The following is a 22289-nucleotide window of genomic DNA, read 5'->3' on the forward strand; positions in this document are numbered from 1 at the left end:
AGACAGGAGAATGGCATGAACCCAGGAGGCGGAGCTTGCAGTGACCGAAGATTGCGCCACTGCACTCCAGTCTGGGCAACAGAGAGAGACACCGTCTCAAAGGAAAAAAAAGGCCAATACACATATAAAAAGATGCTCGTATCATTAGCCATTATGGTAATGCAAATCAAAAGCACAATGATATACCACTTAATACCCACTAGGAAGGCTGTAGTCAAAAAGGCAAATACGTAATAACAAGTGTTGGCAAGAATGTGGAGGAATTGGAACCCTCACACATTGCTGGTGAGAGTGTAAAATGGTGCAGCTGCTTTGGAAAACCGTTTAGCAGTTCTTGAGAGGTTAAACATAACAGGCAGCAGCATGGTAATGGCAATTTTATTCCTGTCCCAAGATAAGGGAAAACATATGTCCACACAAAAACTTGTACACAAATGATCATAATAGCATTATTCATAATGGCTCAAAAGTGCAAACAACCCAAATGTCCATCACCTGATGAACGGGTAAATTAAAAGTGGTAAATATATGATGAAATGTTATTTGGCAAGGAAAAGCAATGAAGTACTGATATGTGCTACAACATGGTTGAACCTTGAAACTTCATGTTAAGTGAATGAAGCCAGACACAAAGGACTACGCATTTTTTTTTTTTTTTTTGAGACAAGATCTCATTCTGTATCCCAGGCTAGAGTGCTGAGGTACGATCATGGCTCACTGCAGCCTCAACCTGGTGGGCTCAAGTGATTCTCCTACCTTAGCCTTCTGAGTAGCTGGGACTATAGTTATGCACCACTATACCCAGTTAATTAAAAAATTTTTTTGTAGAGACAGTCTCACTGTGTTGCCTAGGGTGGTCTCAAACTCCTGGGCTCAAGCAGTTCTCTTGTCTCAGCCTCCCAAAGTGCCTGGCCTATTTTATTTTGGCTCTTTATTACACAAAAGAAGAGGCAATAGTAAAATGAACCCTCATGTGCCCATCACTTAGCTTGAACTATTGTCAACATTTTACTAATTTTACAACTCTTTTAAAGCCAAAAGTTGGAGTTTTGATGGTTTCTGAAGACATAATCTCATCTCTTCCTAAAACAGCCTTGTGAGGTAGGGATCGTTGCCCTATTAGACGGATAGATAGTAACTTATCTGAAATCATTTGACTTGTGATGAACTGAAGACCTCTGCTCTTTTTATGGCCCCATGGAGTCCACATATTTTGTCATTGCAAATCAAAAGTAAAATTGTAATATTTTGTCTCTCAAATATGTTCTAGAAACCATATCGTTCTACAGGAAAATGCACAGCATGCCACCCGGTTTATAGCTCTGGCAAATGTTGGAAATCCAGAAAAGAAAAAGGTAAAGATTCACCTATTTGGTGGAAAGTTGATATTCACGGTCTGCCTGATAAATGTATCTCTTGCCCAGTTTAGCATTCAGATCTTTTCTCCCTCACTGCAAGGTCCCAGCAGCTTCGGAGACTCCTTTGTAAAGATACGGTAATGAAAGGTCAAGTCTCTTTGGGTCTTTTTGTAGGAGAGTTTAAAGAAGGGTTTGGGAAAATAGGCCCAGAGGAGTAAAGGCAAAATATCAAATGAACAGCGTCTTTACTTTCACATCTATGTGGTTGTCTTTGTGAGTATTTGTGAATTTGCCCTCAGATGCTCGCTTACTTCTTTTAGCAACTTCATTTAGCTGAAATAAAAAAACCCCAAAGAGCTGGGCATGGTGGCCCATGCCTGTAATCCCAGCACTTTGGGAGGCTGAGGTGGGAGGATCACTTAAGTCCAGGAGTTTGAGACCAGCCTGGCCAACATGGTGAAGCCCCATCTCTATAACAAATAAAAAAATTAGCCAGGTATGGTGGGGGGCACCTGTAATCCCAGCTCCTCAGGAGGCTGAGGCAGGAGAATTGCTTGAATTTGGGAGGCGGAAACTGCAGTGAGCTGAGATCGGGCCACTGCACTCCAGCCTGGGTGACAAAGTGAGACTCTTGTCTGGGGAAACAAAAAATCAAAAAACCCAGAGGACTTACCTAAGCCCTCCTTAGGGCTAAGATTTCCTGAGGGATATCTTAGTGATACCTAGAATCTATCTTTGTATTGGAAAACAGTGCAGTTGATGAAAGAGAATATACCAGAAAAGTAGGTTGTTTTTCTCACTTCTCTGAGAGCATTTCTGATTTCCCAGGGCCAAAACTGACCTATTATGGATTGAGACAGCTAAAATAAGAACAGTTAGTGAAGTGGGAAAATAGGCAGATAAAGAGTCTGAAGATTATTCCACTATCACATGCCATAGACAAAGCATACAAAAGCAAATCGATATTTTTTTTTCATAATATTTTAAGCTTTTTTTTGGGGGGGGGTAGGGCGCGGATCTGAAGTGATTTTACCTTTATTTCCTTCACTTTAAGCCAATCATGAAATTTCACAGTGATTTCTAGGGTGGGGACAGAAGGAAGACAGTGTTAAGAATCATCAGGGCTGTGGCCCAGTTGGCTGCGGAAGTGCAGGCAGGGTGGCCCCTCAGGGGCAGCTGGAGGAGCATGGACTGCCCCGCTGGAAGGGAGGTGATGTTCCCAGAGTATGAGAGCTGGTACGTGATGTCCTCTGCAGCTTCCAGCTTGCGCAGCTCGATCAGGCTGTTCCCTGTGGTGGCCAGTAAGTTGGCGATCAGCTTGGCTGCCTTGGAATCGCCCTCAGAAGAGATGATGGCTGCCTTTTTCTGCTGCTCAGCCTTTTCTACCACAAATCTGGCGCTCTCTGCTTCCTGCTGAGCCACCTGTTTGGCTTCCACTGCTTCTGTGAACTCCTTCCCGAAGGTCAGATGTGTCAAGGACTTGTCATCCAGGATGAGCCCAAAGGTGGCTGCTCACTCCATAAGGTCATTGCTCATCTGCCTGGAGACCAGCTCTCTTTAGGTGATTAGTTCTCCAGCATCAAAGTGAGCCACCACTGGCTTGAGGATCTCGGTAGTGATGGACAGCAGCACATGCTCATCATAATCCTCTTCAATGCTGGTCAAGATGCGAGGAAGCTGGCTAGCGACAGGCCCCCATGTGCACCGTGATGTCATTCTGTAAATCTTTGCTATCAGCGATGACTGGCACATTACATGGTCAAGAACGGCAGTCAAAGATAATTGGTTTCTGGACCCATGGAATGAGAAAGTGAATCCTTTCCCCTACCACAGTATTCTGTATTCCACAGAATTGGTCAAAGATGACAGCTCTTTGCCCAGCATCCACGTTATATAGGGCAGAGTTCACCACATCTCCTGCAACAGCTAAGTCCAGGCCAAACTTGCTGATGGACTCATAACACTCTGGCAGCTATGTTTTGTTCTGCTAGACCCTCTCATACCTGCTTCCACTTTGACCTCCACACAAATTCCCCAGCCTATTTTCAGCTTTTTTGCCCAATTCTTAGCAAGTTTAGATTTGTAATTTTTCTTTTAATTGCCCTTTCAAACTGAATAACACTTAGTATTTTCCGTCTGTTTTATTCTCAGGGACATGTTAGCCTCAGCCATAAGCAACTTATACTTTAGTCAAAAGGTGTGCACATTATAAAATTTGGCAAGCATTATTAAATTCATCTAAAAATTTTGTTCCAATTTGTACCCCTACCCCAACGGTGTGTTTTGTTTTGTTTTGTTTTGTTTTTCTCTCTCCATAATTCTCACTGGATCACAGCAAAGTTTTTTTTTTTTTTTTTTTTTTTTTTTTTAAGATAGAGTCTCTGTCTGTTGCCCAGGCTGGAGTGTAGTGGCATGATCTCAGCTCACTGCAACCTCTGCCTCGCGTGTTCAAGTGATTCTCCAGCCTCAGCCTCCTGAGTAGCTGGGACTATAGACACGTGCCACCACGCCTGGCTAATCTTTTGTATTTTTAGTAGAGACGGGATTTCTCCACGTTGGTCAGGCTGGTCTCTATCTTCCGACCTCAGGTGATCGTCAGCCTCCCAAAGTGCTGGGATTACAGGCATAAGCCACCACCCCCGGCCCTCATCAAAGTTTTATTAAAGTTTTTGCCAATGTGATAAATGATATATAATTGTTACTTAGTTGCAGTAGTAAGTTTAAACATCTATATCTTATCTAAAGTTTTCGATATCTGTGGCATTAGTGCAAGATTCCAGATATTAATATGAATATTTACTTCTTTGCTGCTAGTCTCTTAAGAAAATTTTATTAGCATATATAGCAGAATTTGTATAATATCAAGAGAGAGAAACCCCAAGTTCATTTGTAATTTTCATTAGGAAAAATGAATGGCAGTGCCACAATTCTGTGGACAAAGTACACAAAGATAAGGGACTCAGAGGCAGAAGCAGTTTGTCTTCTAAGCGTTATAGAGCAAGTCCCTCTGGGGGACAGTTGTCACTATTCCATTATTCAAGTGAGAACTCCTGGTTTGTGAGGGCTGGGGCTCTGATTTGTTGTTCATTTCTTTGTCAGCCCTTGGTGAGCCCCTGCAGAGGCCACTGAATTGGCATTTGATTTACTGTTTATTCTCTGAGCTCTGGATGGGCTGGTTGCTGTTCTTTTAATTTTACTTAGTTTCACATGTTTTCCCTGAAATCTTCACAGTAAAATAGGTCGATTACAGTTGGATAAATAGTATATCCCCTAATGTCGTTATGTTCTTTTTCTCTAAAGTATCTTTATGCATTCAGTATTGTTCCCATGAAGCTAATGGATGCAGCAGAACTGGTAAAACAGCCTCCGGATGTCACTGAAAACCCTTACAGAAAATCTGGGCAGGAAGCATCCATAGGAAAGCAAATTCCTGCCCCTGTGGTATGTTCTGATTGAGGGCTGGCATTTTCTGGGCAGGGTTGCCCATTACATGTGTTCTTTTCCTGGTTATAGTTTAGTACATAAAACAAGTTTAATCCTTAGAATCTAAATCTTTTTTTCCCCCCTTGGGAAATCATGATGATGTTTAGAAAATCTTAGTGGATTTTAACTAAGCTTAGTGTTTTTTATTGTAGTTTGGGGTTAACAGTTTCATAGATTAGGTCTTTCTTTGTCCAAACTGGATTCATACGTTTGGGGTTACAGTTTTATTTGTAAAGTCTTTGTCTAAAGTTGATTATCTGTTCTTAGCTCTTTAGGCAAGACCGTAGCAGTTTTGTAGCAATGTAATTTGTGATTTTATGATGATTGCTAGTAGGAAAATAAGATTCACTCTGAAGAAATTTTCTTAATAGCAGAGTTTTCTCAAATTAATTTTTTCCCCACTAAAGCAAGGAATGTCAAGTTCCCTTACTAGCATGCACAGTCTGCTTTCTCAGACTTTTCTTTCTTTCCGAGCAGCCTTCTCATCTCTCAGTCAAGGCTGAATTAGTCTTATTTGACCTGTGAAATTGTATGACTACACTATGTCCCTGTTGAGAGAAAAAGGAAAAGGGAATTTGGGTGGGTTCATGTTGTTCTGTTTTAGGCAAGAATTACTTTATAACTTGCATTTTAACTTGTTTTTCCAAAGAGATGAATTTGGCAGTAGTTTGGGTAAGCATTGATGTGTGACTGAGAGTTCAGGCGTCAGAATTGGGAAGATATTTTGCTTCCTTAGAGTATGCAGAAAGGACTGAGAAGAAAGAAAGATACGGCATGGCAGGAATGTTCTCTTGTATGTGAGTGGTTGGCTACTTATCTAAAGGTTGGTTGAATAATATTTAATCTTCTGCTTTTGGCCATTCCAGGAAGAATCAGCCTGTCAGTTTTTCTTTGATTTAAATGAAAAGCAGGGAAGGAAGCGTTCATCCACAGGTAGAGATAGCAAATCTTCTCCTCACCCAAAGCAGCCTCGCAAACCTCGTAAGTACCTTTATTCCAGAGGTCTCCTCTGTGAACAGTAACTGTTATTTTGGCTTTTGTTTGGAAAGCAGCATTGCTAAGAGAGCCTCTTCTGGCGGGGGAGAATTGTGCAATGAGTCATTAGGACCAACAATAAAAATAAAATATAAACATCGCCTTGGCTGGGTGTGGTGACTGCACCATCTTATATTCCCACCAGCAGTGTATGAAGATTTCTGCTTTTCCACATCCCTGTCAACATTTGTTATAGCAATAGCCAGTTTTACAAGATAGGTCTCTCTTTTCCTCTCTCATAAATAGGTATGGTTCTCCAAGGGTGATGCTTTTATATACTTCTTAGACTCTGTATTTTCAGCCCATCTACTTGAGAGAGATGAGTTCCTTTTGCTAATTACCATTTAAAGAGATTTTCTTTGTCCTGAAAAGGCAGTCTTCTGTTGCTTATATACCCATATTGGGATAAAAATGTTGATATTCTTGGCCAGGTGCGGTGGCTCATGCCTGTAATCCCAGCACTTTGGGAGGCTGAGCCAGGCGGATCATGAGTTCAGAATTTCGAGACCAGCCTGGCCAACATAGTGAAACTCCTTCTTTACTAAAAATACAAAAGTCAGCCAGGTGTGGTGGCCTGCGCCTGTAGTCCCAGCTACTTGGGAGGCTGAGGTGGGAGAATTGCTTGAATCCGGGAGGTGGAGGTTGCAGTGAGCCAAGACCATGCCATTGTACTCCAGCCTGGGTAACAGAGTGAGACTCCATCTCAAAAAAAAAAAAATTGATATTCTTTTTATAGCTTCAGATTCAGAAACTAGAGCTACATGAATTTTTATCTCGATTTATGTAATGCTGGAAACTGATTCACACTAAGTGTAATCCCAGCACTTTGGTAGGCCAAACAGCTGGATCACTTGAGGCCAGGAGTTCGAGACCAGCCTGGCCAACATGGTGAAACCCTGTCTCTACTAAAAATACAAAAAATTAGCAGGGCGTGGTGGCACCCACCTGCAGTCCCAGCTCCTCGGGAGGCTGAGGCAGGAGAATCACTTGAACCGAAGAGGTGGAGATTGCAGTGAGCCAAGATCGCGCCACTGCACTCCAGCCTGGGTGACAGAGCAAGGCCCTGTCTTAAAAAAATAAAATAAGACTGGCCTGACTTTTAGGCTGTTCTGAGGTGCTTCCTGCAAGAACTATGGAAAAAGCATCTTTCCTTTATGTCTGTAAAACATGATGAGGTAAAGAGCCTCCAAAACCAATATAGGTTCATAAAATAATAGAATGATCAAACTCGGAGGAAGGACTTTAAGGGTGTTTCATTGAGATTCTCTTTGTTCGTCTTTTTGTGTCACGGAAGAAGCTGACCTTAGGAGGGTAAATTTTCCAGGGTCATCGCTAATGGCGTAGTTGGGGCTATAATTAGGGCTCCTGACACCCTGTTCAGTGTTCTTTTGTTGTAGCCTATTGCCAGTTATGTGCTACTTTAGTCAGTGTGTGATTTTGCACTTGTGGGTTACCTACCTGTGGATTGGTTACAAATTCTAATGGAAGTTTAATTTCATTGAAAATGTTCATGGGGATCATAGTGAGGAACACAGGCTCAGCCCATTGTGGCAGTGTTGTATATCAGTCTTTTCAGGATATAAAAATCAGATAAGGCTAAGTTCTGTGGGGTGATTATATGCTGTGCTTGGACCATAGTAACACCCGGCTTTCTTTTACATGAAGCTCAGCCTCCAGGACCCTGCTGGTTTTGCCTTGCTAGCCCTGAAGTGGAAAAGCATTTGGTGGTCAGCATCGGCACACATGTGAGTTACTTCCTTGGACCTTTATAGAGAAGGAGATGCCTATTTGTTTTTTAGTAACTTTATTGAGGCATAATCTACATACAACATTTACCCATGTTTAAGTGTACGATTCAGTGATTTTCATAAGGTTACTGAGTTAGGCCACCATCACATAGTATAGTTTTAGAACATTTTTATCATGGCAGTAAGATCTCTTATGCCCATTTACAGTTAATCCCTGTTCCCAACTTTAGCCCCAGGCAGCAAGTAGTCTACTTACTATCTCCATAGTTTGCCTTTTTTGGACATTTCTTATAAATGGAATCATACAACATGTAGTCTTTTGTGTCTAGCTGTTTTTACTTAGCATCATATTCTTTTTTTTTTTTTTTTTTTTTTGAGACGGAGTCTCGCTCTGTCGCCCGGGCTGGAGTACAGTGGCCGGATCTCAGCTCACTGCAAGCTCCGCCTCCTGGGTTTACGCCATTCTCCCGCCTCAGCCTCCCGGGTAGCTGGGACTACAGGCGCCCACCACTTCGCCCGGCTAGTTTTTTGTATTTTTTAGTAGAGACGGGGTTTCACCATGTTAACCAGGATGGTCTCGATCTCCTGACCTCGTGATCCGCCCGTCTCGGCCTCCCAAAGTGCTGGGATTACAGGCTTGAGCCACCGCGCCCGGCCTACTTAGCATCATATTCTTGAGGTTCATCCATGTTGCAGCATATATCAGTATTTCCTTCCTTTTTATTGCCAAATCATATTCCAGTATATAGATATACCACATTTTGTCTATATCCGTTCATCAGTTGATGGACATTTGGGTTGTTTCTACTTTGTGGCTATTAGAAATAATGCTCCCATAAAATATCTGCATGGAAGTCTTTGTGTGGATATATGTTATTTATTTTGGATACACCTGGAATGGATTTGCTAGGTTATATGGTAAATTTATGTTTAACTTTTTAAGAAACTGCTAAACTGTTTTCCAAAATGACTGCACCATCTTATATTCCCACAAGCAATGTATGAAGGCTTCTGCTTTTCCACATTCCTGTCAACATTTGTTATAGTAGTAACCAGTTTTACAAGATAGGTCTCTCTTTTCCTCTCTCATAAATAGGTATGGTTCTCCAGGGGTGATGCTTTTATATACTTCTTGGACTGTCTGTATTTTTTAGCCCATCTACTTGAGAGTGATGAGTTCCTTTTGCTAATTACCATTTAAAGTGATTTTCTTTGTCCTAAAAAGGCAGTCTTCTGATGGCTTATGTACCCGTATTGGGTTAAAAATGTTGATACTCTTTATAGCTTCAGATTCAGAAGCTAGAGCTTTATGAATATATATATATATATATATATATATATATATTTTTGAGATGGAGTCTTGCTCTGTTGCCCAGGCTGGAGTGCAATGGCGCAATCTCAGCTTACTGCAACCTCTGCGTCCCGGGTTCAAGTGATTCTCTCTCTTCGTCTTTTTGTTTCACGGAAGAAGCTGACCTTAGGAGGGTAAATTTTCCAGGGTCATCGCTAATGGCATAGTTGGGGCTATAATTAGGGCTACTGACACCCTGTTTAGTGTTCTTTTGTTGTAGCCTATTGCCAGTTATGTGCTACTCTAGTCAGTGTGTGATTTTGCACTTGCTTCCCGAGTAGCTGGGATTACAGGCACCTACCATCATGCCCGGCCAATTTTTGTATTTTTAGTAGAGACAGGGTTTCACCATGCTGGCCACGCTGGCCTCAAACTCCCGATCTCAGGTGATCTGCCCACCTCAGCCTCCCAAAGTGTTGGGATTACAGGCGTGAGCCGCCACACCCGGTCTATTAATTTTTATCTAGAATTATGTAATGCTGGAAACTGATTCACAGTAACTGATCACGTCGAAGATAAAATTTCAGTTTTGCTTAGTAGTGGAGGGTGTAGCTTACTAATGACAGGAATACCCATATTCACACTCCTGGTGTGAGTATCTAGGAACCCAAGATGATGATAAGGTTGTTTAGTAAGTATTGAATCAGACTATGAGAACGGGACAGTCTTGAGTATGATTTTATTCAGGTGGTGGAAAGCTTGAATGTGTGTGTCTCATGGGAAAGTCATTCTACTTCACATTTCCCCAGATACTTTTGCTTGTGTAGGGCTGGATTAGATATTAAATAATACCCGTCTTCGACTCTCTTTTCCCTGGGTTTTCTATAGACCATTGTTCTTTTTCATTCATTTAGAATGCAGAAAGCTTAATTTTTAACACTGTAGTCACTGATGACTGGAACTGGATGTTCCCCAGGATTCCTGAGGAAAATATTTACAAGCTGTTTTTGTTTTGTGACAGTTTTGGGAGGTGGGGCCTAATAAGTGGTGATTAGGTCATGAGGACTCTGCCCTCATGAGTGGATTAATGTTATCACAGGAGTGGGTTATCATGAGAGTGGCTTTGTTAAAGTGAGTTCAGGTCCCCTTTTGCTCCTTGACTCTCACCCTCACTTGCCCTTCTGCCATGGGGTGATGCAGCACGAAGGCCATTGCCAGGTGTCAGTGCTATGCACTTGGACTTCCCAGTCTACAGAACCACAAGCCAAATAGATTGCTATTCATATAAATTACAGTCTGGTATTCTATTATAGCAACACAAGATGGACTAAGACAGTTCCTTAAATGTATAGTGCTTCTGAAGACAGGTGCTGTCATCCATTTCTCATTGATTTGTTCAACTTTTGGTTTCTGGGGTTGATCCTTTCAACTTATCCTAACAATCTGAGGACCCTTTTTTGTGTCTTCCTTCCTATAGACTGACTAGAGTTTCAATTTCATCTTGTACTTTAAGGGGTTACTCTTCTGCCTGTGTTGTTTCCACCTGTAGAGTCTCAGTCTTTTACATTTTAAAAAATGTCTTGGCCGGGTGTGGTGGCTCACGCCTGTAATCCCAGCACTTTGGGAAGCTGAGGCGGGTAGATCACGAGGTCAGGAGTTCACGACCAACCTGGCCAAGATCGTGAAACCCCGTCTCTACTAAAAATACAAAATTTATCCGGGCGTGGTGGCGGGTGCCTGTAATTCCAGCTACTCAGGAGGCTGAGGCAGAGAATTGCTTGAACCTGGGAGGCGGAGGTTGCAGGCCGAGATGGTGCCACGGCACTTCAACCTGGGGGACAGAGCGAGACTCTTGTCACAAAACAAAAAAAAAGTCTTAATTAGTGGCACACTCCTATCTCTAGGGGGAGCACTAATGGGGTCAAAGCCTGTGACTCAACTGAGCCACAGAACCTATTGGATGACATCTTGGGTGGAATAAGAGCAAACTTGAGAAGCTCTAGCTTTTACAGCAGTGCCCTGTTTGGATGATCTCTTTTGCATCTTTTTTCCTTTTTGGATTAGTTTATGCCATTTTTCTCTCCCACACAATTTGTATAGTAAGGCAGGCTTTGAATTGCCTTCTGTTTGGGAAGCTTCTGTAGGTTCAAGATCACACGCAGGAGATAAGAGATTTGGAATGTGTGACATAACTCAGTGCTGCTCTAGGCCTCAGTGAGAAGTGACTTTTCTTTTCTGTTCATCTTTCTGTTGTCCAGGTTATCTAACTCAGGATGTGGGCCTGGGCAACAATCAAGGAAATCTGTTTTCTTCTCATCTAGGCCTGAAACTAGAGGGGAAAAAGGTCTTGTTTGTGGGCCAACCCAACATCCCAAGTAGGCCACATGAATATTTCAGCCTCAAGCCTACACTGTCCTTAGGTAGAAACTGTTTACAAACCTGTAATGACCTTTGGGTGTCTGGGGAAGGGTTTGGGATCTCTTCCCTGCAACTTTTCTTTTTGATTGCCTTTTTTTGTTTGTTAAATTTTTTTTCCCTGGCTTTCTGTTTGCCATGCCTTCCTCAAAGGTAGTACATAGAATTGTGCTGATGGTCCATAGCCACAGATTAAAAGGGGGAAGGGCTGCTGACAGTCTAAAAAATTATTGCAAAATCAATGCATTTTACTTATGGGGAGAACCATTTATTCAGGTCCTATTTATACATGGTTAGAGATAATTCTAGTACAGAACAGATTAGAAGGTGAGATTTTGAAAGAGAGAGGAGATTAGGCAAGTGTGAAACTATTCACAAAAATTGCAAGTACAGGATTAGAGATGGTGCGGAGGAGCTATTTAGTTTAGACATCATTACCTAAAGAATGCATATCATCATAGAAAAGCTGATGTTTATGGCAGTGACCTTCTGACAAAAAAAGCTAGAAGACTCAGGCGTCTAGAGTAATCTTTTATTTTCTTTTTTTTTTTTTTTTTTTGAGACGGAGTCTCGCTCTGTCACCCAGGCTGGAGTGCAGTGGCCAGATCTCAGCTCACTGCAAGCTCCGGCTCCCGGGTTCCCGCCATTCTCCTGCCTCAGCCTCCCGAGTAGCTGGGACTACAGGCGCCGCCACCTCGCCCGGCTAGTTTTTTGTATTTTTAGTAGAGACGGGGTTTCACCGTGTTAGCCAGGATGGTTTCGATCTCCTGACCTCGTGATCCGCCCGTCTCGGCCTCCCAAAGTGCTGGGATTACAGGCTTGAGCCACCGCGCCCGGCCTAGAGTAACCTTTTAAACAAATACAATATAAAGTGGTTATTATAAAAATAAAAAAAATTTTTAGTGCCTATGAGGTTTTCATCAACTTTAGTCATCTGGCAAATTAAGTTTGTCAACATGCCCAGTCCTCTCTGCCAAACCAATCAAGGACAATCATGCTTTAGTATCTTTCCAATACATATCCTGTCATTCTATTGGACTTTCTTATTTAGATGAGAAATTATTCCCTCCTTCAGCCTTAACTTTGAGCCCACCACACTAAGAGTATACTTGGGATAAAGTTTTTTTTTTTTTTTTTTTTTTTTTCCCGAGACAGAGTCTTGCTCTGTCATCCAGGCTGGAGTGCAGCGGCACGATCTCGGCTCATTGTAACCTCCATCTTCCAGGTTCAAGCAATTCACCTGCCTCAGCCTCCCAAGTAGCTGGGATTATAGGCGTGCGCCACCATGCCCAGCTAATTTTTGTATTTTTAGTAGAGATGGGGTTTCACCTTGTTGGCCAGGCTGGTCTTGAACTCCTGACCTCACGATCCACTTGCCTCGGCCTCCCAAAGTGCTGGGATTACAGGCATGAGCCAGTGCGCCCAGTCTGAATAATTGTTTTCTAACATATCTATGTTTGCCTATACTGCTACTCAGTGGGCCCTTCTGTGCTCACTCATGGCATCTTCCCATCAGAAAATATCTGAGTGGTAGAACATTCTTGCATGTTTTGGTTTTTACAGAAATATTTTTAGTTGCCATTAAAGGCTGACATCCATTGTTGGAAACCATTCTTTTCTGCCTCTTTGGATGCATCTGAGTTTGAGGTTTTACTTTCCTTCTACCCCATTAGGTTGTATGTTTGCTTTTGTTTTGTAGAGTTTAGTCAGCAGCTTAAGGCTTAGGAACAATAGATACTAAGCATGCCATCTTAGCCTTTTTTGTGAGCCCAAGGAGTAAGTATATTTGAGGGTGGGGGGTGGGAATGAAAGCTACTGGGGAGGCAGAAAGTGATCATTTTCTTTTTTTTTTGGGACGGAGTCTCACTCTCACCCAGGCTGGAGTATAGTGGCACGATCTTGGCTCACTGCAACCTCTGCCTCTTGGGTTCAAGCAGTTCTCCTGTCTCAGCCTCTCGAGTAGCTGGGGGACTGCAGGCACATGCCATCACAGGCCTGGCTAGTTTTTGTATTTTTAGTCAAAATGAGGTTTCACCATATTGCTCAGCCTGGTCTGGAATTTCTGACCTCAGGCGGTCCACCTGCCTCGGCCTCTCAGAGTGTTGGGATTACAGGCGTGAGCCACTACCCCAGCCACAAGTGGTCATTTTGAAATCAGAATTTGTATCTTTTTGTGGTTCAGGGTGATAAAAACTGAAAAACTGTTTTCAAGTTTGGAGCCTGGGAGGGAAAACGCAGCGATTTGTTCTGGTCTCCCTCAGCTCAGTGTGTTTGAAGCCAAAAGCCTGTTTGTGTGCCTCTCCCAATTCATTTACTCCTAGTTCATTTGCTACTTGTATAGAAATTTTTTATGTCTAATCTGATTCTTCAGCAGATACTTGAGAACATTGTTGCTGCAATCTCTAAAATCAGAGTTTTTAAAGAAAGAATTTTTATTAATAACCTCAAGTACTTCCCCTACATCCTAAGACTCACTGTTTGTATAGGCTTTTCTCCCTGGAGAATCCTACATGCTGTACTGATGTCTCAATTCTGTGTGCTGCTTCTTCAGTGCTACCTCGCCCTGGCCAAAGGAGGCTTATCTGATGACCATGTCCTCATCCTGCCCATTGGACACTACCAGTCAGTGGTGGAGCTTTCAGCAGAGGTGGTAGAAGAGGTGGAGAAGTATAAGGCCACACTGAGACGGTTCTTTAAGAGTCGAGGGAAACGGTGTGTTGTATTTGAGAGAAATTATAAGAGCCATCACCTCCAGCTACAGGTAGGTGATCTGTTCATAGAAACTTGGAAGGGCACTATGGGGACCTTCATATTGGTAAATAAATATTTAAATAGGCCGGGCGAAGTGGCTCATGCATGTAATCTTAGCACTTTGGGAGGCCAAGGTGGTTGGATTGCCTGAGCTCAGGAGTTCGAGACCAGCCTGGGGAACACGGTGAAACCCCGTCTCTACTAAAAATACAAAAAAATTAGCTGGGCATGGTGGTGGGCGCCTGTAATGCCAGCTACTCTGGAGGCTGAGACAGGAGAATCGTTTGAACCTGGGAGGTGGAGGTTGCAGTGAGCCGAGATTGTGCCACTGCACTCCAGCCTGGGCAACAGAACGAGACTCCCATCTTAAAAAAAAAATTTAAATAATGTTTAGCTTTAATATTTAAAGTATTTAATATTTTTATATTACTATTTAAATAACGTTCATTTAAAAAGTTTTTAAAACGTATCTGGTGGTAACCCCAGAGACTTCACAGGGAAGTGTGTGGTCAGTACATGTAAACAGCATAGATAGTAAGTTCTTTGTTTAGAAAAGGAATGGGTAGTTGAGGAAGTTCCAAGGAAGTGCCAAAGAAGATGTGCGGCTTGTTGGATAAGAATTTGGAAGAAAGTGAGTATTTTGTGTGGAGGCCCAGCATAAGGGAAAACTTAGTGGCAGGAAATAGTCTCAAAGCCTGCATGGGGCTAGCAGCTCAGAAAATCAGATTGTAGATCATTTGTAGTTGTGGTGGTTTTATTTTTGGCACATTTGTTAAGTTTTCAAATGGGCCTAACTCTGCCACATATATAATATCGGAGATGGCAAAGGCTTGTGACAGAGATATCTCTCTTAAGCCTTTCCTGCATCAGAGAATGACTCCCACATGTGGCAGGCTATCTCATAAGTTTAAGTCCTTACAGACCGGCTGACACAGGCTTGTCTGGCCTGAGGAGATTCTGTGCTGAGGGGTGTTTCTCTACCCCTGTGATGGATTTGCTACTTCTCAGAGACCGTGCAGGCACAACTTCTCTGGGACCTGCACAAAGAATTTCTCCTTTCTCCCCAACCCCCAGGTCATTCCTGTCCCAGTCAGCTGCTGTGCTACTGATGACATTAAAGATGCCTTCATTACCCAGGCCCAGGAGCAGCAGATAGAGCTGTTGGAAATCCCAGAGCACTCTGACATCAAGCAGGTGAAACGGGATGGTGATATTCAGGGGAGAAGAAAGATCTGTTTTTTCTGTTGTTGTTGTTTCTTTGTGTTTTTGAGACAGAGTCTCGCTCTGTTGCCCAGGTTGGAGTGCAGTGGCACAATCGTGGCTCACTGCAACCTCCACCTTCCAGGTTCAAGTGATTCTCCCGCCTCAGCCTCCCTAGTTGTTGGGACTACAGGCATGTGCCACCATATGTGGCTACTTTTTGTATTTTCAGTAGAGATGGGGTTTCACCATATTGGTCCGGCTGGTCTTGAACTCCTGACCTTGTGACCTGCCTGCCTCAGCCTCCCAAAGTGCTGGTGTTACAGACATGAGCCACCCATGCCCGGCAAGATCTGGTTTTTGACATGTTGAGCCTAAGGTGCTATCAAGGCATTCCAAAAATGTTATTACATAGGCAATGGGTTGGGCATGGTGGCTCACACCTGTAATCCCGAGGCGGGAGGAGCACTTGAAGCCAGGAGTTCAATACCAGCCTGGGCAACAAAGTGAGACACTTTGTCTCTACAAAAAATTTAAAAATAAGCAGTGCATGGTGGCACGTGCCTGTAGTCTTAGCTACTCGGGAGGCTGAGAGTCAGGAGGATCACTTGAGCCTAGGAGTTTGAGGATGCAGTGAGGTGTGATTGCATCACTGGACTTCAGCCTGGGCAACATAGCAAAACCCTGTCTCAAATAAAAGACAAAAGAGGCAGTGGACAATTTGGAACTAGAGTACTGGGTATTGACTAGACTGGAGATGAAGAGGGCATTACTCCAAAGTTTAGTGCTTTCCTGGGAAGAGCAGGAAATTAGAATTTCCTAAGGTAGGAACTTAGAAGGATGGATGCCACTGGGAGGATATTGGTAGTATCTTCCAGTTAGGCTTTTTAAGCCCTAGTTCCACTAAGTGGCTTGGGATCTGTAGCAACATACACATCTTTTTTCTTGTGCATTTAGACTGAATTCTTTGCCTAGAGATAAACTAGGATTATCGATTTTTTAAAGCATTATTGGACATCCTCATACAACTCTGTTTACTTTAGATTGCACAGCCAGGAACAGCATATTTTTATGTTGAACTTGACACAGGAGAAAAGCTTTTCCACAGAATTAAAAAGAATTTTCCTTTGCAGTTTGGAAGGTATGTTTTTCTTCTTTTCAATGTATTTTCACTAGACTTTGTATGAACAAAGTGGTGGGTACATGGGACAATTAATAAAAAGCTAAATTGTAAACAGTCCTTGCCCCAAAGGACCCATGGTCTTAGGGCAGATGTTTACGTATATGACAGTAATGTAATGTAGAATGTGAAGAGTACCATGACAGTTTTGGAGAACAATGTGCTGTAGAAATTCAGAAAAGGGACAGCTCATTTCTACTTGGTGAAAACCTTCAGGAAAGTGGCAAAGTTGAACCTGAGAGTCATATTTAGAGGGCAAAGATTGGGGTGAGGACATTCTAGCCAGAAGTGCTAGGGAACTTTAATTGAGCACATACTCTGTGCCAAGAACTGTGCCAAGAACTTTACACATACATGACTCATTTAATCTTCACAACTCTGTAAGGTAGGTACTGTCATCCCGATTTACCAGTGTGGAGAATGAGGCTCTAAAGTAGTGCCCAGCAGACTTTTCACAACGATGGAAATGCTCAAATATATGCACTGTCCAATGCAGTAGTGACTAGCCACTTGTGGCCGCTGAGTGCTGAAATATGGCTAATGTGACTGACGAACTAAATTTTTGATTTTATTTAATTAATTAGAATTTAAATTTAAATAGCCATACCTGGCTTATGGTTACCCCACTGGATAGCAGGCTGTAGAGAGGTTAGGTAACTTGTCCGTAGTCACTCAGTGGTAGGTTCAAATGCAGGCCTGTTGGACCTCAAAACTTGAGATCTTAACCTCAGTGTTCTACAGTATGGTAAAGGCCTGGAGGAGGCTTCAGTTCCTTTCCTCGTATCAGGCAAAACATGACTGCAAAACCATAGAGGGAGTGACATAACTTAGGCAAAGATTGAAGATGGGAAGTTGCTGACAAGAAGATACGGTTTGAAGGGGAGTGGAAAGTGTGTAGAAGAGAGTATCTGATGCTGGTGTCTGTGATTTGCAGCTATTTCTTCCCCTCTAGTTAACAATGGGCTTTGAGTGAGCCTTAAACCTGTCTTGGACTAATTCAGAAAGCCTCTAAGAGACTGCCCCCTTAGATAAGTCCAGTAAATGTAGTTGTCTGCATTTTTCAGAAAGATAAATGGGAACAAGTGTGTTACGAGCTTCAGACATCTGACATGATTTTTTGTTGTTGCCTCAGCAACAGATGCGGTTATGAACATTGACAACATAAGCACATGATTGCAGATACACATAGGTGTATAAAGCACACAAAAAGGAGATTCTCTGAATGGTTTTGTGCTTATGATAGTTGTATTTTCAATATTGAGTAATTATCAAGATACTAATTTATAGTTATATAGCATTTTATAGTTACCAAAATAATTTGAAATGGCATTTTTTTCAGCTGTACAAGAAAGGTAGTTCTATTTTCCTTTTACATTTGAAATAGGCTCAAAGTTTGCCTATTGAAAAGAGCGTAGGTTCTTTGACTTTTAGAGCATTCCTGATTTGTTTCTAACTCTTCTATTTATTGTAACTTCAAAGTGGAAAATGAACCACATAAATGGGTAATAGAATTATTTCTAATATATCAAAATAAATAAAAATAAAAATATAAAGCAATGACAATTAGAAGGCAGCTTGTGTGTGTGTGTCTGTATGTAGTTATTCTTTAGTCCTAAGAACCAAGATAAGTTGTTTTGTTGATATTGGGCTTATGCTGCTGTTATGTGGGCCTGAGTCCCCTAGAAGGAGAGGCAGAGGAGTTTTAAATCAGAGTGGGTATGACTAGGCTCCTGACTCTGCAAACTCATATCTAGTTGAGGTGACAAAACTACAGTTTAAGGCAGGTTGTAATCACAGTTAATATGGCACTTTGTGTTATCTCTGTACCTCACAAAAACCCTGTATAGTGGGTATTCTTATTTGCATTTCATAGGTGAGGAAATCAAGACTCAGAGATGAAATCATCTGTCTGAATCATAGATAGCAAGCGGCAAAGCTGGAAATGGAATCCAGTCTCTGATCTTTCTCACACCAGGGCCTGCCCTTTTTCTACTATGTGGTGTTGCTTCTCTAAGTACCAATAATATAGTTCCGAGTTTTTTAAGAGAGGGAGAAGCAAGTGGGGTTTGAAGGATCAAGAAATAAATAGTACCTGAGCCGGTCATTTAAAATGGGTATGATTTGATCAACAGTATGCCAGAGATGGCACTCAGGGCAGGAGAGCAAAGTCAGATAAATCTGCATACCTTCTTTGGGTGATGTTGAGGAGAACTCAGGCTTTTAGTTTCCATTTTGACTTCTTTGTGCTCTTTCTGCAGGGAGGTCCTGGCCAGTGAAGCCATCCTTAATATTCCTGGTAAGTCTGACTGGAGGCAGTGTCAGATCAGCAAGGAAGACGAGGAGACCCTGGCTCGCCGCTTCCGGAAAGACTTTGAGCCCTATGACTTTACTCTGGATGACTAAACAAAGGGAAGACCTTTTTATGAACTTCATAGGAAGTAGTAAAGCCTTTTTGTTTTTTTTTTAATTAAAAGAATTTTTTTCAAGACAAGGTCTCGCTCTGTCACCCAAGCAGGACTGCAGTGGCGCAATTGTGGCTCACTGTAGCCTCAAACTCCTGGGCTCTAGAGTTCTTCCCACCTCAGCCTCCTGAGTAGCTGGGACCACCAGGCACATGCTACCATGCCTGGCAAACTTTTTAAATTTTGGGGTAGAGGGTAGAGACGGGGGTCTCCCTGTGTTGCCCAGGCTGGTCTGTAATGCCTAGGCTCAAGGGATCCTCTGCCTTGGCTTCTTAACCTGCTGGGATTACAAGCATGAGCCACCATTCCTGGCCTAGAAGCATATTTTTAAAGAAACTACAATCTCCCATGGGGACTGTTTCCCCGCGTCTTTTGTGCAGTCCCATGGAACTTGCCTGCAGCAAGAGGCCTAAGATTGAATCTTTTTGGGGAAAAGTCATTCTAGGATGAAAATCCTATGTTAAGGCTGGGCGTGGTGGCTCACGCTTATAATCCCAGCACTTTGGGAGGCTGAGGCGGGCAGATCACAAGGTCAAGAGATGGAGACCATCCTGGCCAACATGGTGAAACCCCGTCTCTACTAACAATACAAAAATCAGCTGGGTGTGGTGGCGCGCATCTGTAGTCCCAGCTACTCAGGAGGCTAAGGCAGGACAATTGCTTGAACCTGGGAGGCGGAGGTTGCAGTAAGCCAAGGTCGCACCACTGCACTCCAGCCTGGTAACAGAGTGAGACTCTGCCTAAAAAAAAAAAAAAAAAAAATTCCTATGTTAAAAGCATGTCGCCAGGCACAGTGGCTCATGCCTGTAATCCCAGGACTTTGGGAGGCCGAGGCAGGTGGATCACCCGAGGACTGGAGTTTGAGACCAGCCTGGCCAACATGGTGAAACCCCGTCTTTACTAAAACTACAAAAATTAGCTGGGTGTGGGGCCAGGCACTTGTAATCTCAGCCACTCGGGAGGCTGAGGCAGGAGGATGGCTTGAATCTGGGAGGTGGAGGTTGCAGTGAGCCGAGATTGCTCCATTGCACTCCAGCCTGGGTGACAGCGAAACTCCATCTCAAAAATAAAATAAAAGAATAAAAGTATGTCTGTCATCCAGCTTCAAGTACAGCTTGTGTATATCAACATTTTCAAAAACCTTTAAACTACTAAATGAAATGCAGATGTTTTTCCATGGTTGAGAAGTGTCTTGTGTTCATGTTGCCTATGACCATTGAAATGAAGTAGTATGTGTAATTGGAGGGGCTAGAGCTTTAGGCCCAGCTGGTTACTCCAGAATCACACAGGGTGGTTTCTCCCTGAGCAACCCAAAGTGGAGAAGGGATCCAAGGCTTTTGCCACTTTTCTCTTAAAGCATTCATCTGATTCATAGATAACAGCCCATTTAGTCCTTCAAATATTTAACTCTTATGTGCCAGGCATTTTTCTAAGCTCCAGGACCATAGTCATGTACCAATATGGTCCCTGTTGTCCCAGAGATTACAGTTTAATGGGGAAGAGAAAGGACAGATTAAAAAAAAAAAGAGATAAATTCTGCTTTGGATATTGTTGTTTTATGTGCTTAATATATCTAATGTGTGTCTTTTTTGCTGCTGGGCAGTTCTAAACTCATTGGTACCTGGGTTGGTTACAGGGCTTTGGGGATCATCAGGGTATAGGCCATAGGTGAAATTAAGATAGGGTAAATAACAGTCCTGAGCTGAAGATGATTACCTAAGAAATATCAGTTTTTTTTTTTTTTTTTTTTTTGTTTTTGGAGACAGAGTCTCGCTCTGTCACCCAGGCTGGAGTGCAGTGGCCGGATCTCAGCTCACTGCAAGCTTTGCCTCCCAGGTTTATGCCATTCTCCTGCCTCAGCCTCCCGAGTAGCTGGGACTACAGGTGCCCACCACCACGCCCGGCAAATTTTTTGTATTTTTAGTAGAGACGGGGTTTCACTGTGTTAGCCAGGATGGTCTCGATCTCCTGACCTCATGATCCACCCGTCTTGGCCTCCCAAAGTGCTGGGATTACAGGCTTGAGCCACCGCGCCCGGCCAGAAATACCAGTATTTAAGGTGGGCTTGAAAATAGTGATCTAACATTTACATGGAGAAGGAGCAAAGAGAATACTACATAGTAGGAGCAAAAAGAAAAATATTTTTACCTTTATATTGGGCACTTATGGTCCAGACACTGTTTCATTTAATCTTCACAAAATCTCTGTGAGGTATTACCTCTATTTTACACATGAAAAAGAATAAAAACTGAAGACTCAGAAAATTGAAGATTGTGGAGCCTGGGGTCAACAGGCTTAGGCTTTTTAAAAAAATTGAAGGCTGGGCGAGGTGGCTCACGCCTGTAATCACAGCACTTTGGGAGACTGAGATCAGGAGTTGGAGAGCAGCTTAACCAACATGGTGAAACCCTGTCTCTACTAAAATAGAAAAAATTAGCCGGGCATGGTGGCACGTGCCTGTAATGCCAGCTACTCGGGAGGCTGAGGCAGTAGAATTGCTTGAACCCGGGCGGTGGAGGTTGCAGTGAGCTGAGATCACGCCATTGCACTCCAGCCTGGGTGACAGGAGTGAAACTCTTGTCTCAACAACAAAAAACAACTCATAAATTACTCATGGCCCTGGGAATGGGGGCATTTAAAAAGTTAACAAAGGCAACCAACCTAGTTTCCACAAAGATGGCCACTTCCAGGTCAACCCAATCATCAGTATCCCTGGGTCCTCAGCATCCCTTCCTCGTTTGAGTGGGAATTATGAGATTACAGCCCCACCTATGGAAATTGAGCACACTAGCACTGGCCATGCTGTACATACAGCAAATGAGAGGGCTTCATACTGTTATAACAATCTGTACCACAATTCTCTGTGCGGTCTGCCCAGCTTTAAATGACATGCCCTCAGAGGCACCATCATCTCCAAGTCCATGGAAACCATGCACTTATAGAAACCAGAACCTCCCATACCACATGTTACTAATGACCTACAACATCGACTTGGTCTGTATCATGCAGTGCTCAACATTCTGGCTGCAGCATCACATTTCTCAAGAATTTGATTCCATGCTGACTCCTTTATTTGGAGTATTGAGATTCCCCAGGTACAGTGAAAGTATGAGCCTCTGAAATGGAAGACCAGGAGCTGGTTTCCCTGTGCTATGGCAATCCGCCACCCGGAGGCACTTGCTGCACCAACAGCATTCCCAAAGCTTGCCTCTGCAGCCCTGCAGCACCCATTAGAAACACTTCTCACAATGAACTGCTGTGCTGGCAGAGCCATAACTGCCGGACAGCAAGCTCTGTGAGGCATCTAGGAAAAAAGTTCCCGAAATCCCGAGAAACATTCTTCACTCCGGAATAGCGTCACATCAT

The 22289-nt window shown here is 43.0% G+C and overlaps 1 protein-coding gene, 1 non-coding gene and 1 pseudogene across 7 annotated transcripts in view; 2 read left to right on the forward strand and 1 right to left on the reverse strand.

Annotated features, from left to right (window-relative positions):
* Nucleotides 1–19520, forward strand: part of CWF19L1 (CWF19 like cell cycle control factor 1) — a 36884-nt gene extending 17364 nt beyond the window's left edge. For 5 of the 6 annotated variants that reach the window (XM_030940193.1, XM_030940196.1, XM_010356088.2 and 2 more), the window contains exons 7-14: nucleotides 1271–1355; nucleotides 4659–4799; nucleotides 5708–5822; nucleotides 7542–7621; nucleotides 13882–14091; nucleotides 15156–15275; nucleotides 16325–16422; nucleotides 18720–19520. In XM_030940193.1, coding sequence (XP_030796053.1) covers nucleotides 1271–1355; nucleotides 4659–4799; nucleotides 5708–5822; nucleotides 7542–7621; nucleotides 13882–14091; nucleotides 15156–15275; nucleotides 16325–16422; nucleotides 18720–18864 — 994 coding nt within the window. In that variant the 3' untranslated portion in view covers nucleotides 18865–19520. The remainder of the gene's footprint in view (nucleotides 1–1270; nucleotides 1356–4658; nucleotides 4800–5707; nucleotides 5823–7541; nucleotides 7622–13881; nucleotides 14092–15155; nucleotides 15276–16324; nucleotides 16423–18719) is intronic. The other variant, XM_010356089.2, reaches the window with a different exon arrangement.
* On the reverse strand, nucleotides 1912–3515 carry LOC104656555 (annotated as a pseudogene).
* On the forward strand, nucleotides 14823–14969 carry LOC115900593. The gene has a single exon (XR_004060264.1). It is a non-coding gene; the product is annotated as a small nucleolar RNA SNORA12 (small nucleolar RNA).
* Nucleotides 19521–22289: the final 2769 nt, after the last annotated feature.

This window comes from Rhinopithecus roxellana, chromosome 11, assembly GCF_007565055.1.
Source record: "Rhinopithecus roxellana isolate Shanxi Qingling chromosome 11, ASM756505v1, whole genome shotgun sequence".
NCBI lineage: Eukaryota > Metazoa > Chordata > Mammalia > Primates > Cercopithecidae > Rhinopithecus > Rhinopithecus roxellana.